Genomic DNA, 14,103 nt, shown 5'->3' with positions numbered 1-14,103 from the left:
TTTTCTATCTGACATTAAATTCCTTGCCAGGGCAGTTGTTTTTATGCAAATCTTGGCGATCTTAACTACACGTACGCTAGATAATGAATACTTGCTATTATATTTAATTTCTTTTACTATCTTTTACCTATCCATGTAATAATAACAATACAATATTAATTAATGTACATATTTAATTAATATATTAATTTAATTAAATATAATTATCCTAATTATTATCATTGCGACACTTGATTGGACATATATATATGGGAGGCTGAATTTTGTACCCCCCCCCCCAAATGAAAAACGTTCCTGAGCCACTGTCAAAAACAATATGTGCTCAGTCACAGGATGCGACCAGGAAGTTTTTAACAGTTCTGCAGGCCGCAGACGAGCTGATATCACAGAAGTGGCAGATTGGGTTCCAAAACTGGGGGGCAAGGACAGTTCACTTTCTCTTGGTAGATAAAGTTTAGCAGCATAGTGCGGGGTAAAAGTAGCATAAAGTGTGTGTGGAGGGGAGTAACTTCCCCCTTACACCCACCCCACCCTCCCTAATCGCAGCAACTTTATCGCAGCAATTGGCCGAACTTCAGGGCAAGACTTCGGGAGTGTAGGTATAGCTTGTTAGGGAACTTTCAAAACGAATTGACATGCAACAGACGACAACCGACACGCCATACGTCTCACTGGAAAATCAACCTTTAGAAACAATGTAGCCTTTCAGTCGGAGTGGTTAGCACAGCGCGCCGGGTTGGAATCATGGGCGTTCTTTGTGAGTGTACCTTCATAAATTTCATCATACCATCACTCATCCTCATCTTCGCAATTAGCCAACATTGACAGCAAAGTATAATAAAATAAATCAGTGAATAGCAACTTTCGTACTGAAGCGACACGACAAACTCCACATGTCGCTTGTCACGTGTATGTCGCTCGAACTGGGCCGTTCACTCAATATCATGCGTGTCACCTCAATCTTCTAGGAGCGCATGCGCGTTGAATGCTTGTTCAGTAGACTGGACAAGGTACTTGTCGCTTCGGTGTGAAACTCCCGTGTCGCTTATAGCTTCCGCCTGAAAGCTCCCTTATGGGGAATCGACACTCAAGCGACACGTCCCGCTTGGGATCGAGTCTATCAGCAGCAACGTTTCACACACTAGTAGCATGACAGGCAGCGCAAGCCTGCGTTTGATCGCTTCTTCCTTTGACTTTGGTGTGAATTCTCCCTTTCGAGGATATAATATTTAAAACAAAGTGACGGCACATATTGTTCTTGTTCTTTACGCATACTGCAAATCTTCACATATTGACATTTAAAACAAACGCTCTTTCGTGCAGTGGTTCTCAAAGTGTGCGCCGTGGTTAGCTTGCAGGGGCGCCGCGAAATGTTCCAATATTTTCACTGAAATGACATGATTGTTCCAAATATGTGCTTATTTAGTTCTTTCTACACATAAAATGTTTCTGAATTTGAAAAATATCTCCACTACAGCAAAATTCTAATTGAATGTAGAAACTAAGTTTATCAATTCTGTTTAAAGTTACTTGGGTATCAATATAAAGTGATAATTATGAATCATTTGAAGGACCGTTCCTAGTGATATTTCTTTATGGCCAATTGCTTCGTGTTTTTCATTCATAGTAATTGAAAGACTAAAATTGGTAAATGCTGTAAGTGCCGAAATAATTCAAACACTGTTTTCCACGTTAAACTGTGAAATGTGCCATGCTTTATAATGTGGTAAACGTGAAAAGTGGCTGGTAGCCCTCTAAGTAGTTCAAAGGGTGTGTAAAGAGGTCACTAGTGTGCACGTTCTTACGGGCTGATGTGCGGAACGATGCGATTTCCCAACACTTTTGCTTTTGGCACTTACAACGTTTACCACTTTTAGTCCTCAATTCATGGTTACCCCCTCTGGATGTGGAAGCTACATCGACTGTTAGATAAAACTTGGATTAATGCAGATTGGGCGCGATTATAATTTACTGAACACTTCTTGACCTGACCCTTAAATTCTGCCTTTTATTCACCTAACGTACTAGTGCAACTACTATACTGCTGGACAAAAAAAACCGGACACCTTAATATTTGACATCTGAATTGCAATTACTTATGAATTACGCTCTCAGTTAAGTATTGAACAATTGAACATTCATTATTGAACATTTTGCATAGTTTTCCATTTACTATTTATTTATTTATTTACTCGTATTTACTTATTTGGGACACCTAGCAGGCTCAAAATTAATTTCATTCAATTTTGTTTTAATTTATTGATTTTCAATTCCTGTTGATGTTATTTTGTTTAATGTCTAGAGAGGCATGAATTTTGGTTCATAGTAACCATAGTAACAGATATTATTGATATTGTCATTTCTGGTGTTTATCTTGCAAGTGTATTGTTAAGTTTGCTAGCTTGAAAATGAAACGTGAAGAGGTAGTAAAAGCAGTAGCTCTTCGTGATGATGGTCGTAGTGTGCGTTATATTGCTAGGGTGCTAAATATAGCACGAAGTACTATCCATGAAGCTCTCAGACGGTATGATGCAACTGGTTCCTATGGTAGAAGACCGGGTTCTGGCATTGTTCTGTTCGGAAACGATGCACAACAGCACGGGAAGATCGTTTCATGTGTATCATAGTATTAACGGAACTATCGTACGACTTCAAATATTGTGGCACGGCGTTTGAGAAATGTTCATAGAGCTGTGGTTTCTTCACGAACAGTTCGTAGAAGACTGAATGAAAGTGGTTTATCATCTCGGAGGCCGGCTACACGTCCCAGGTTGTTAGCACGTCACCGGAAACGAAGACTGGAATTTGCTACACAACACTTACATTGGAATGTGGAGCAGTGAGAAAAGGTTTTATTCTCCGATGAGTCAAAATTCAACCTACGTTCATCAGACGGGTGTGAACAAGTGTACAGAAGACCTAGTGAGCGTTATGCACAATGTTGTTTCGTTGAAATAACACCCTTTCGAGGCGGTGGTGTAATGGCCTGGGGAGGTATTTTTTTACAAGGACGTACAGAGTTGGTTCTTGTAGAGAATGGGGCAATGACAGCTCGCAGGTATATTACAGAATGTTTTGCAGTTCATGTAGTACCATATGCACCATTCATAGGCCCAGATTTTGTTTTTATGCATGACAATGCGCGTCCTCACATTGCAAATATTGTCACGGAGTACCTGGACAAAGTTGGGATTACGCGATGAGAATGGCCACCACAAAGTCTGGACCTAAATCTGATAGAGCATGTCTGGGATCAACTGAAACGACATATCAGAAACCGTGCAATAGTTCCTGGAACAATTGAAGAGCTAAGACTTGCTATTCAAGAAGAATGGGAGCAATTGGACCAATAAGTGATTGCCAACCTTATTCGAAGTATGCCACGGTGGTTACAAGCTGTAATTGATGCTCGGGGAGGTAACACCCGCTACTAGACAGCTTATATACCCCACCAGTACCAGTTAACAATATAAAAAAAAAATATTGCTAAGATTTTTTTTCTAATTTTTTTTGGTAGTTTTCTGTAACTTTCGTTTATGTTCTAATTTAACTTATTAACAATAAATTTTAATTTGCTTTCTGTTGAATATATTCAGGTTTTTTTATTTCCAATAATTTCTGCAACATTTAGTTAGCCTTCGAATCAGAATTTATGCGTTATCACAAAAAATGCAAGTGTCCGGTTTTTTTTGTCCAGCAGTATATAAATAATGACTTGGAAACAACCAAAATAAATTAATTACTAATGAAATATTTTCTGATATCGCCCTTCCCCGCACAGCATAGCAAATAGTACAGCATGGTGCTAAGTTGTAGACTTTATTTTACATATATTTTAGAAAAATATTCATGTTGAATTTTATATTATTTTAAGGGAAAACATTTCCCCTAAAGTCTGATGCCGCGGTCCGCCCCATTACTCCCCCCCCCCAATGGTCATCCATGGCATGGAATTATGTTTCATTGCGAGTGTTCTATGTTTTTTTAAAACACCATTCATCCTCATTGGTGATCAAAAGATATTGAAAAAACAAAACTTAGTGTGCAGATGCGAGACTACAATTTGAAATATACACAGACATACATAGTACAGATCGGAAAATTAATGTTCATAGAGCTGATGCAAAGACTGTGCCTAGTTCACTTCCTTTCGCAAACGCAGCTTGTGATTTTGAAAGCCATGTGCAAAGCATATAACAGATGCCCGGAAGCTAAAAAGAAAGTACGGCCGATGTTTCTTTGTTAACCTACTAACCCACACGAGAAACCTTACTGGGAATTAACCGAGGATCAAAAATGGAACTTACCTTTCTTGTAGCATCCTGTAGTCACGCAGAAAGCAACGTTCGAAAACTCCACTTTCACAGGGTCACAACAGTCTGGAATTTTCGACAATGTTAAAGAACACGATAATCTCTCTTCCATCATGACCATATTCCCACTCCAGTTCGCCCAAGTGTATAGCTGTCTTCTGCTCTGAGTGCGAATCTGGATTACGATCTACAGAGACATCTTGCGGTTGGTTCTAATCGTTGATCCATAAGCGACTATCTCACTAGGCACGGAACAGCGAAGTGAATCCACATGCACCAATTTTTATTTTTTTAGTGTTTGGCCAACCTTCACTCACGCGAGAGTTCAGTCACTTTCCCTTGAAGGTCAAGTGACCTACAGCGAAAGGGAAGTGTTGCCAACTTTGGAAACGAGCCAAAAACGGTCTTAAAAACTAACCAACATCTGGAAGTGGAAACTACAAGTTCAGGGTTGCCAGTATCTGTAAAATTAACAGGCTTTCCCCAGGAATTTATAACATTGGTAGTTCAGATCGACTGGAATATGAAATAGGCTGCTATCATGTTTTCATATTGTGAGCTGCTTTAGTCGTGTGATTATTGTTATTATTTATTGTTGTTGAAGCATTTATGTCGTCGTTATACCATATATGTGCTTTAAGTATTATTCGTGGCTATTAAACATTTCGAGTAGTTATAATGTGAGATTCCTTGCCAAACTTTGATGCAATAAATTGAGAACTCTGTGACTGATCACGTTAAGTGTTCGACTCTCGATTTCCTCATCAAAAGTTTCGGGTTTGAGTCCTGTCATAGATATGAGCCTTCCTATCAGTTTCATTTAATCATTATTAATTTTTACCGCAGCGATTAACCTAAAGATGCAGAAAATGGACATAATACAAGACAAATACACAAGGACTTTTGTGTTTGAAAAGCACACGTAGCGGAAGTTAAAATGTTAAGTTACGTCACACCTATAACTTTATTACTGTATTGGCTCGCGTGGAATTGACAAGAAGTTCTTACACCATGAAGTGAATGAAGTGACTAGCGAACGGGTTCATAATGAATATAAAACAGCAAGAATTCATTTTCACTTTTCTTTTAAGATATTGAAGATCGAAATGACAGTTGTGTGATTCTATGTGTAACATCTTCTTTTGTCTTGAAGGCCGCGTTGTGGAACCTGCTTCCCTCGAGTGTTTTCACATACTTTTTACTATCCAATTTACAAATTCTACTGCGTATTTATAGCCGGTTCCGAAACGCACGAGACATAATAATGAGGAGTTGCGTAAGCAGAAATGCTTATTGTTGAAGTCACGCATCTTCATTTGCGCATAGCCAGAGGCTACTGGCGAAAGCAGGATTTTTTTTCTCGGAAGGGGCTTGAATAGTACAAGGGTTGATCAAATGAAAAGGTACAAAACGACACTGTCGGCGTAAATGAATACTTTATTGAAAGTATCCTCCATAGGCCTGAGCACATTGATCCCATTGATGAACGAGCCGAATGATTCCTTTTTCCCAGAATTCCTTTGGCCGTGACGCGACCCAGTCCTTCACAGCGTCCTTGAGTTCATCGTCCGAGGTGAAGCGCTTTCCTTTGAGATGCTTTTTCAGGGGACCAAACACATGGAAGTCACAGGGGAATAAGTCCGGACTGTAGGGCGGATGGTCTAGCTGCTCCCACTTGAACCTGGCCAGTTCCGCGTGTGTGACCCTGGAGACGTGTGGACGTGCGTTATCATGGAGCAGAACCACACCCTCCGTGAGTAGCCCCAGTCGTTCGCCTTCCCCGTAAACGTTCACCATCCGGCGATGAATATCGGCCGGTTTAACACCTTCCGCTGTCAGAAAACGGATAACGCCTCGCTGCTCCTCAACAGTCGAATTTGCCAATTTTAACGCCATCCTGTCCGAACACGCACTGCCGCGTCACTTGGACGGCGCTCTGTATCGGAGCCTCTGCTCTCTCCTGCGCATGCGCGTTCCCCTGCATGCTCCGATGCCGCGTGGCGACTCCAATCGCACCCCTACATATCACGCTACCTTCTCCCATCGCGGCATCGGTATTATATAAATGATTCCGTTGTTACGACGTTTCGTACCTTTTCATTTCATCAACCCTTGTAGATATCGCATAGCTGCGTTCCAGGTAGGAGAGGGAAAAGATTTTTCGCATTTACCATTTTTTAACCTTAGTTTTAAAAGTTGTTCAAAGACAAAACTGGTAATTTTAAGGATCATTTATGTCATTTATCACTTTGGTTGTGCCATTTGAAAATTCTGATTTTCTCAAAATTTCTAGAGGGGTTGTAGCCCCACAAGCCCTCCTGCGTACGCCAGTGATCGGGGTGATTTAAAGATGGCGGAGATGCGCATCCCGAATTGAGATCATTACAATTCTACAAAATCTTCTGAAAAGTAGCGTTACGAGCTAAAGTTCTTGTCCCAGGGCTGGTCCCTGGAGACGCAATTGGGGACGTTGAACTCGAATGTGTAAACGCTAAGTTATAACATGCTGGAAATAACCTTTACATGCAATTGAAGAGTGTTTATAAGATACTTTCATAAACGAAGTGGCCCGGGGCCGCTGTTACGACACGCTAGGCCCTATAGAGACGACAGCAGATTAAACAGTAGGAAAAAGTTTTGCCCAGTGGAATATAACATATTTTACCCTGTGCGTACAACAGAGATTCATCGTTGCCACTATCATAGCATTTATGTGTTTATTTATTTATTTATTTATTTATCTATTTTGTGTCTGATAGAAGTAATATCGTTAGTATCCTAAGGTAGATGATCACAGTAGCCGACAGGATGAAACCCGCTGAGATTAACCATTTTGCTCAATCCATGCTTCACTTTCTTTGCCCTGTTAATTCAAATTAACGAAAATTATCACATCGTACAATACAAGAGCCGCGCACATGTGAGTTAATTTATTTACAAATTCCCCTTTAAATGATGTAACTTCTAATTGTGACAGAACTTTAGTTATTTTCTTCTTCTGATACAGTTTCCGCCTGGTTTTTCGCTCCGAGTCAGTGTTGCCAACTTATCTATCTTTCGTGCACTCGTTTGCCTGTGAACTGGGGCGCTCGCCCCGTGCCTCACTATGATACCCTCTTATATTCCCAGCTTCTTTTTTCTTTATAGCGCCATCCATGACATGGGTGATGCCACCGGATCTAGATGGTGAAAACTAAGAATAAATTGTCATCAATTTAGAGTTAAAGGTAATAGCAATAACGGTTTGACAACAAACATTACTCTAGGAAGCACTTCGTAAATGTAGCTCCTTGAAAGTCAGTTTTAACTCCATTTAAGGTGAAATTTAGCTCTTTTATGCGCACCAGGTTTGGCAACACTGCCAGGAGGCAAGGAGAAATGCATTGGACATACGGGAATATTTTTTGATTTGTTATCTTGGGAATATCAAACTTTCGATGGAATAGAAAATGATATCAACGGGAAGAGGGCAGTTTGAAGAAGTGATTGCCCAGCAGAAAAGTCGAAACTCCCATTTGATTAGCCGTAACTTGATGTTGAAGTTCATTCCCCATAAGGAATACATGGGATTCAGAAAATTCTTATTCGTCATATATATTTTACAGGTCGTATCTAGCTTAATAATTAACTTTGAAAAACGCTTCGACCTGCCGCATGAGGAGAAATTCATACTCTCTTGTACCTCCACGTTTTTCTTCAGTAGCATTGCCCATTCCGACGATATTCAAATAAATGCACACATGGTGTGTAATTGTATGAATCCACGAAGTGTTGTCCTAGACGGGAGCAGAGAGTTCTCCTTATTGGCGAGAGATGGCACCAAAATTCAGTTACTAGCGAACCCTGGCGAGAGAAGTGTGAACTTCGTGTTCATTCTAACCGTAATTCTCGCAAACAAGCCTTGTTACTTTTTTGTAGCGCCATAAGAAATAAGTGGGAAGCAGCTAAGTGGGAATATTTTTTGAGAGGGGCTAGTCATAGTTGATATACACATAAATACTCTACAAAAAATGCATATTTGCTTTAAACGATGACCACTACGCCAACGGGGTGGCGAGAGTTAATTGTAGTGTGAATATTTGAAAGATGGAAATAATACTGGAGGTAAATGTGTTATGCGTTTGTATCGGCTTTGAAATATATACAGGATATCCCAGAAAATGTGTCCACAGTATAACAGGAATTTCACCATTGCATTTTGAAGCACTGGGATTGGAACAGTTACATTCCAAGAAGTGCCCATGCTCTCAATGCAGATGATCCGGGCTGGAGAGTGAAGTTTTGTGAGTGGTACTTGGAAAAGCGTGCCGAAAATATGAATTGGACGAAGAGGCACAGAAGAATTCCGTCGTGTTCACCAGACATCACGTTCCAAGATTTCTTATAGAGTGATACATGAGAGATAAAGTTTACAGTACAAAACCGGCAATAGTCGTCGAATTGAAGGCAGCCACTGAACTAGAATGCGCACATATTCCAAACGTAATTATGATTCTTGATGTTTGCGATTGCATTGCTTCGCGTTGCAGGGATCACAACGGTCATTAGTTTAAAAACAGGCGTACAGGTAGAACATTCCTCATCTGTAGATTCTGTTAAATTTCGAATATGAACTGTATCTTAAAAAGCATCGACTCTATATCATTCCAAATGTCGATATATTTTATTGGGACACCCTGTATTGCCGTATGCCTATCCTGTTTTATAGAAATGGAGGCGTCGGAAATTATTGATCTAATGGTCAAGTTTAACCTTAAATTTAGCTAATTTAGAGCTCTCACTCATTAACATGAAAAGTTTTTAGAATAAAAAAAAGTAAAAAAAAAGAAATAGTCGTATACTTGGTTAAGGTCATATCATTTCCATTACAATATTCTCTTGCATCTTTCTGACTGAAGCGCAAGATCGCAAAATGCTGCCTCGGTACGACGTCACACCGCCACAGGCTACACAATACCGAATGTGAATTGAGGATCGTGAATATACTGTGCTGTGGATCTTTACGCAAGTTGATTTTCAATTCGCGAGAGGTTTTATTTGTTCTCAATGTTCAGAAACTCTCCTTTTTACCTTCAATACAGGAAAATAAGAGTTTGCGAGATAGAAGAGAAAGAAAAGGTAGAAGGGAAAAGGAAGAGTTCAATGTTTCCACTTGAAAAGGAGTCTCGAAAAAACTTCGTTGGCGAAAGAAACATCGAACAATTGACTAACGGAACTCAACGAGTATTGAAAAAAGACACGAGGAAGCGAATACGTATCCGACATTAATAATTAAATTATTTCATCATTTCCTTCGCGTTCTGCTTCCCATTGTGGAAAGTACAAAAGTTACATTTCAAATGAATAGAAAATGTAATTCAGAAGTTCTTCCTTTCATGACATTTTTTTGCAAAAAAATAATTAATATTTCTGTCAAATGAAGAACAATGAAATTGTAATTGACAAAGCGGATTATTATGGGTACGAAATCAATAGCGAGAGAAGGTAGAATATTTTTGTAGCGTATTTATTCCATTTCCTATTCATTGTTTGGGTTTCTCTCATATCGTGTAGTTATTCTTCCACATCAGTGGAAAATATGTATTATCCACTGCGAATGAAACTTTTGCTTTTTGTGGGACGATGACACATACAGAGGTAAATAGAAAATTCATACATGTACAAGGAAATTCTCTCTTTATGTGCAAATTATTATTAATAACAACCAAACAATCGCAACTATAAAATGAATAATTGGTTTCCTAATGGTTTGGATTAAGCCTTAAATATTATTACTTTCAATTGATTGATATATTTATCTTCCCACTCTCTACTTAAGACAATAACAGATATTTAAAATACTGTTGAGAGTTTTGGTTAATATAAAGACTTCATATTGTTGTGTCCCTTGTTCAATTTCATCACATCACTCATCCTAATGGTCCCGATTAGCCAAAAGTTACAGAAAAGCGATGATAGACAACAGAAGTGAAATTTCCTAGAAGTTTTAGAAGAATGAAAATTTTCTATTTGTAGATTTATCGTTGAGTGCTCAAAAGTCATGTCTCGTAAAATCTCTACTTTCAGAAAGGGATGGCGGTATCTGTAAACTGACTCCTTGGACACTGCTGAAGATCGAAAGTAACATTAAGCCCTCACGTTTCCTCTTTTCTTCTCTTTTTCTATTTGTTCAAGAAGAAAAGTAGATGCGGGTATCTGCCTGCCTACAAATGGCTTTAATTTTCTGCTTCAACTCTTGCAATTTGGCAGTGCGGAAAATAACCCGTGAAAAGTTTAAAATCGCGAAAGAGGGGGAAAGTCTTGAAACGTTTCTGATTTGACGGTACAGTGGGACGCATAAGTATTGCAAAGCAAATTGTCCACCGTCATGTTCATTGCCTTTATTTTTCGCAATAAGAGCTTCAAGAATTGAAAATAAAACGCCAAATGAGTCGCTGACAACTTCTAAATCAGCATACATTTGCGGAGCAATACTTATGCATCTCACTGTATAAAGATCACTTTAAGATATCCCATCTCTCAGATTTTTTAAAAAAAAATTCGATATCTGTATGCTCCCACTAGCAAAACAGCATGGTATTTGGAATTTTTAAAATACTGGTGCAAATTCGAAAATGGTACAACCTCGACAGGCTTTGACAGTGTATTGTTGTTTATTTTAACTTCGTAAGTTTTCAGAACGAGATCTATAGCTTCATTTGTTTCGGAAATTTGATAGATTTCTTGATATGTTTTCATCGAGAATCGCTATTGTTGACCGAAACGTCGAAGATGAGTACCTGCGTTTTATGGCGAACAAAAAATGAACAAAGTTACTGACTTACAAGCCCAACGATAACAGACAACTTTATGAAAATATGACTTGCCGGCTCCCCTAGCGGAGTGGTTATCACAGCTCTACATCAGGGGTCCCGGGTTGGAATCCCGGCCTGGGCATGGTTGTACTTTGTCAGTGCCCATTCGTCAATTTCATCTTATCACTCGTCTTCATATTTGCGATTAACCAAAAGTGTCAGAAAGCGAAGTAAAATAAAGTACATCAAATTGCATGTCCAAGTGATCACGTAAAAGAAGAAAGATTTCCACAGACAAATGAGAGTTTTTACAGTGAAAAATGAAGCATATCCAACAACTATAATACATAAAATATGTTAGCATACAATGTTTGCTAATAAACATGTACAGATTTTCGAAGTAATTTGCATTACGAGTAATGTCTCCTAACGCGAGACCCTAGGTGTTCTGTCAGTTCACAGACGCTTTGTGTCATTTCAGCACGCTCCACAACGAACGATTCTCTATTTTCCGTTCCACGACTCCCAGCGTCGAGTCTATGAAACAATAGCTTAGCATTAAACAGGAATCTTTTGTTCAACATTCCATTTCCTCTCAGTGACAAGAAGAAGATCGCTAGATACGAATATTCATCTTGAAACTACACAACTTCTGGATACATAGAAGTTCGTCTGTCGGAAGTCATACCTTTTTTTTAAAAAAAAAGAAATCATCTTCCCGCTGTTACTTCCAACGCAAGAAACTTCCGTTGAAACGAAAATGCGAGAGGGGAGATAGAAATCTCGGTTTCAAGTTCTGAATGCAGCTTTTGGTTTAGTTACACGTGTTTTTTTCAGCCACCACCCACCTCTTCCGTAATATCACTACGCGAGATCTATTCCTTTGGTCTAGGAGAGAAGAAATGAGTTGCAACCTTATCTTCTATTGCTTGTATCTCTTGCCATTGCAGTTTAAAGGGTCTCTGGCAAGTAGAAGATCCACCGTTTTGTAGAGCTGCTATTATGTGGCATGACCTCCACTTATCAGTTAACACTTTATTAATTTGTAATATATACATGCATGCATATAATATTTACATACAATTATTGCTTTCTAAGTAATTAACTAAACCATTTCTATCCACATTTACAGCATTATTTTCGACTTGTTAAAATATTTTGTAAGAATTTTGATTATCGAGGATGAAGGAGAAGTCGGTAAACAAGGCAGTGACAGTGGTGCTTGATGTCCACTCTTGTACAAAGTCCTGTAAAAATTGTTCTCTGTGTGTTTCATAAAGTTTACACTGAAATATAATATGGTTCGGAGTTGCAATATTTCCACTACACAAACAAACTGTTGAAGACACTAAGTTCTTCTTTTAAAGATGAGCTTCGGCGATAGTGTGATTTAACCTGCAGCGCATTATAGTTGTGAGGGAACTCCGGGAGAGTCGTATATGTATAAACCAGCATTCGTTTTGAATTCTTTCTTGTATAGAATAGTACACCTTACCGCATTCAGTTCCAGTATTCGTCCACAAACTCTGACAGTCAGTAAGTAATATCTCCATGACCTTCACTTGACTTACTTCTAGTCAAATTAACACATTTGCACACAGTAAAACGTGGATTGGAGAAATGAATAAGACCGTGAAATCCGCTGTCATCCGACTGTTTTAAAAGTACATAACGGGCATTAAGCTGTACCCGAATTAATGTAATGTTATGATTCACTATTTTAGAAATATATTTATGGTGCACGTTTACTTGTAGGTAGGTATGTATACCTGTACTGTATAATCATTATTTATCTTTATGCATGAAAAATATTTCAAAAACAGTTTTGTAAATTAACAGGCAAACTGTTAAAATTTAACAATAGGATGTTGTACAATTTAATGCAACTCGTGTTCTGCTATGTAAACATCAATTTCACGTTGAATTGATGCCAATTGCTCTGTTCAATGTAAGTCCACTCTGGTTAGTAATTGAATTTTTTTTTTCAATTTGCTGAAATGTTTGAACACGAAGGTAAGAATGTAAATCTGCTCCCGGTGCGCATTGCACAGTGGAATGCATAAGTATCACCAAGCAAATTGTCCACCACCATATTTATGCTATTTGTTTTACCCAATGAGAGCTTTAAGAATTTAAACAAAACACCAAACAAAATGCCGACAGCCTCTGCACCAGTATACTTTAAAATCCATTCCTTAAAACACGTAGGATGCAAGAGAACAACATTAATGGCAATAGGCTATGGAGACACCTAAAAGTTGACATTCTCGATCTAGGCCACACTGGACGTGACGTTACCAGCACCGAGCGAACCGTTAAATTCAGTTGGCCACAATTCATTATAACGACCGTCCGAAATCGTGCAAATATTTCACTGACATCAAAAAAGGCCTTCTAATTAATTAGAATATCACTATTATCAAATTCTGCTATACACTTTATAGAACTTTCTATTGTTGGACTGGAAATTTTTTGTACTGAAGCAGTCAAATGAACAAAAGAAAAACAAAAAATCGTTCCATAAAAACTTTCCGATACTAGTTTTCTGCAACACGAATTCAACAGCTGCAAACAAAAGCTGCTTCTTGTACAGTGGGATTCGCTAGTATTGCTCGGCAAATTGTCCATGACTATTTTTATTAATTTCTCTCTTACATCGTGTCTGTTTTTAAGCAACGGATTTTTACGTATGCTGGTTCAGAAGTTGTCAACAACTTGTTTTGAGTTTTCTTTTAATTCTTGAAGCTCTTATTGGGTCAAATAAAGTGCACGAACATGATGATGGACAATTTGCAAGGTAATACTCATGGATCCCACTGTACAAGGGCAAATATTCACCCCCTCCTCACCTCTCGGGAGATTTTCATCGCCATAACAGCGGAAGGAATTACATCGAAAAGTTTTTCGTTTTTTCCAAACAGACATGCCATGCCATTTGTTCTGACAAGGTAATGCATATTTCACTTAGCCGAATTAGCCTACATTTTCCAAAACGT

General features: G+C 38.7%; 2 protein-coding genes across 4 annotated transcripts in view; one reads left to right on the top strand and one right to left on the bottom strand.

The window, feature by feature from the left end:
* The window catches only part of LOC146000220 (ATP-binding cassette sub-family G member 4-like), a 46,205-nt gene extending 41,606 nt beyond the window's left edge, over positions 1-4,599 (bottom strand). For all 3 annotated transcript variants that reach the window (XM_083137618.1, XM_083137620.1, XM_083137619.1), the window contains exon 1: positions 4,308-4,599. In XM_083137618.1, the coding sequence (XP_082993744.1) occupies positions 4,308-4,434 (127 nt within the window). In that variant the 5' untranslated portion in view covers positions 4,435-4,599. The remainder of the gene's footprint in view (positions 1-4,307) is intronic.
* Positions 1-14,103, top strand: part of LOC146000147 (putative glutamate receptor) — a 342,647-nt gene that overhangs the window by 160,914 nt on the left and 167,630 nt on the right. The gene's annotated exons all lie outside the window — the stretch shown is intronic.

This window comes from Lepisma saccharinum, chromosome 16 (genome assembly GCF_977018435.1).
Source record: "Lepisma saccharinum chromosome 16, izLepSacc3.1, whole genome shotgun sequence".
Taxonomy (NCBI): Eukaryota; Metazoa; Arthropoda; class Insecta; order Zygentoma; family Lepismatidae; genus Lepisma; species Lepisma saccharinum.
Note: the sequence above shows the minus strand (reverse complement) of the source record. Positions and strands in the feature narration are given on the sequence as shown.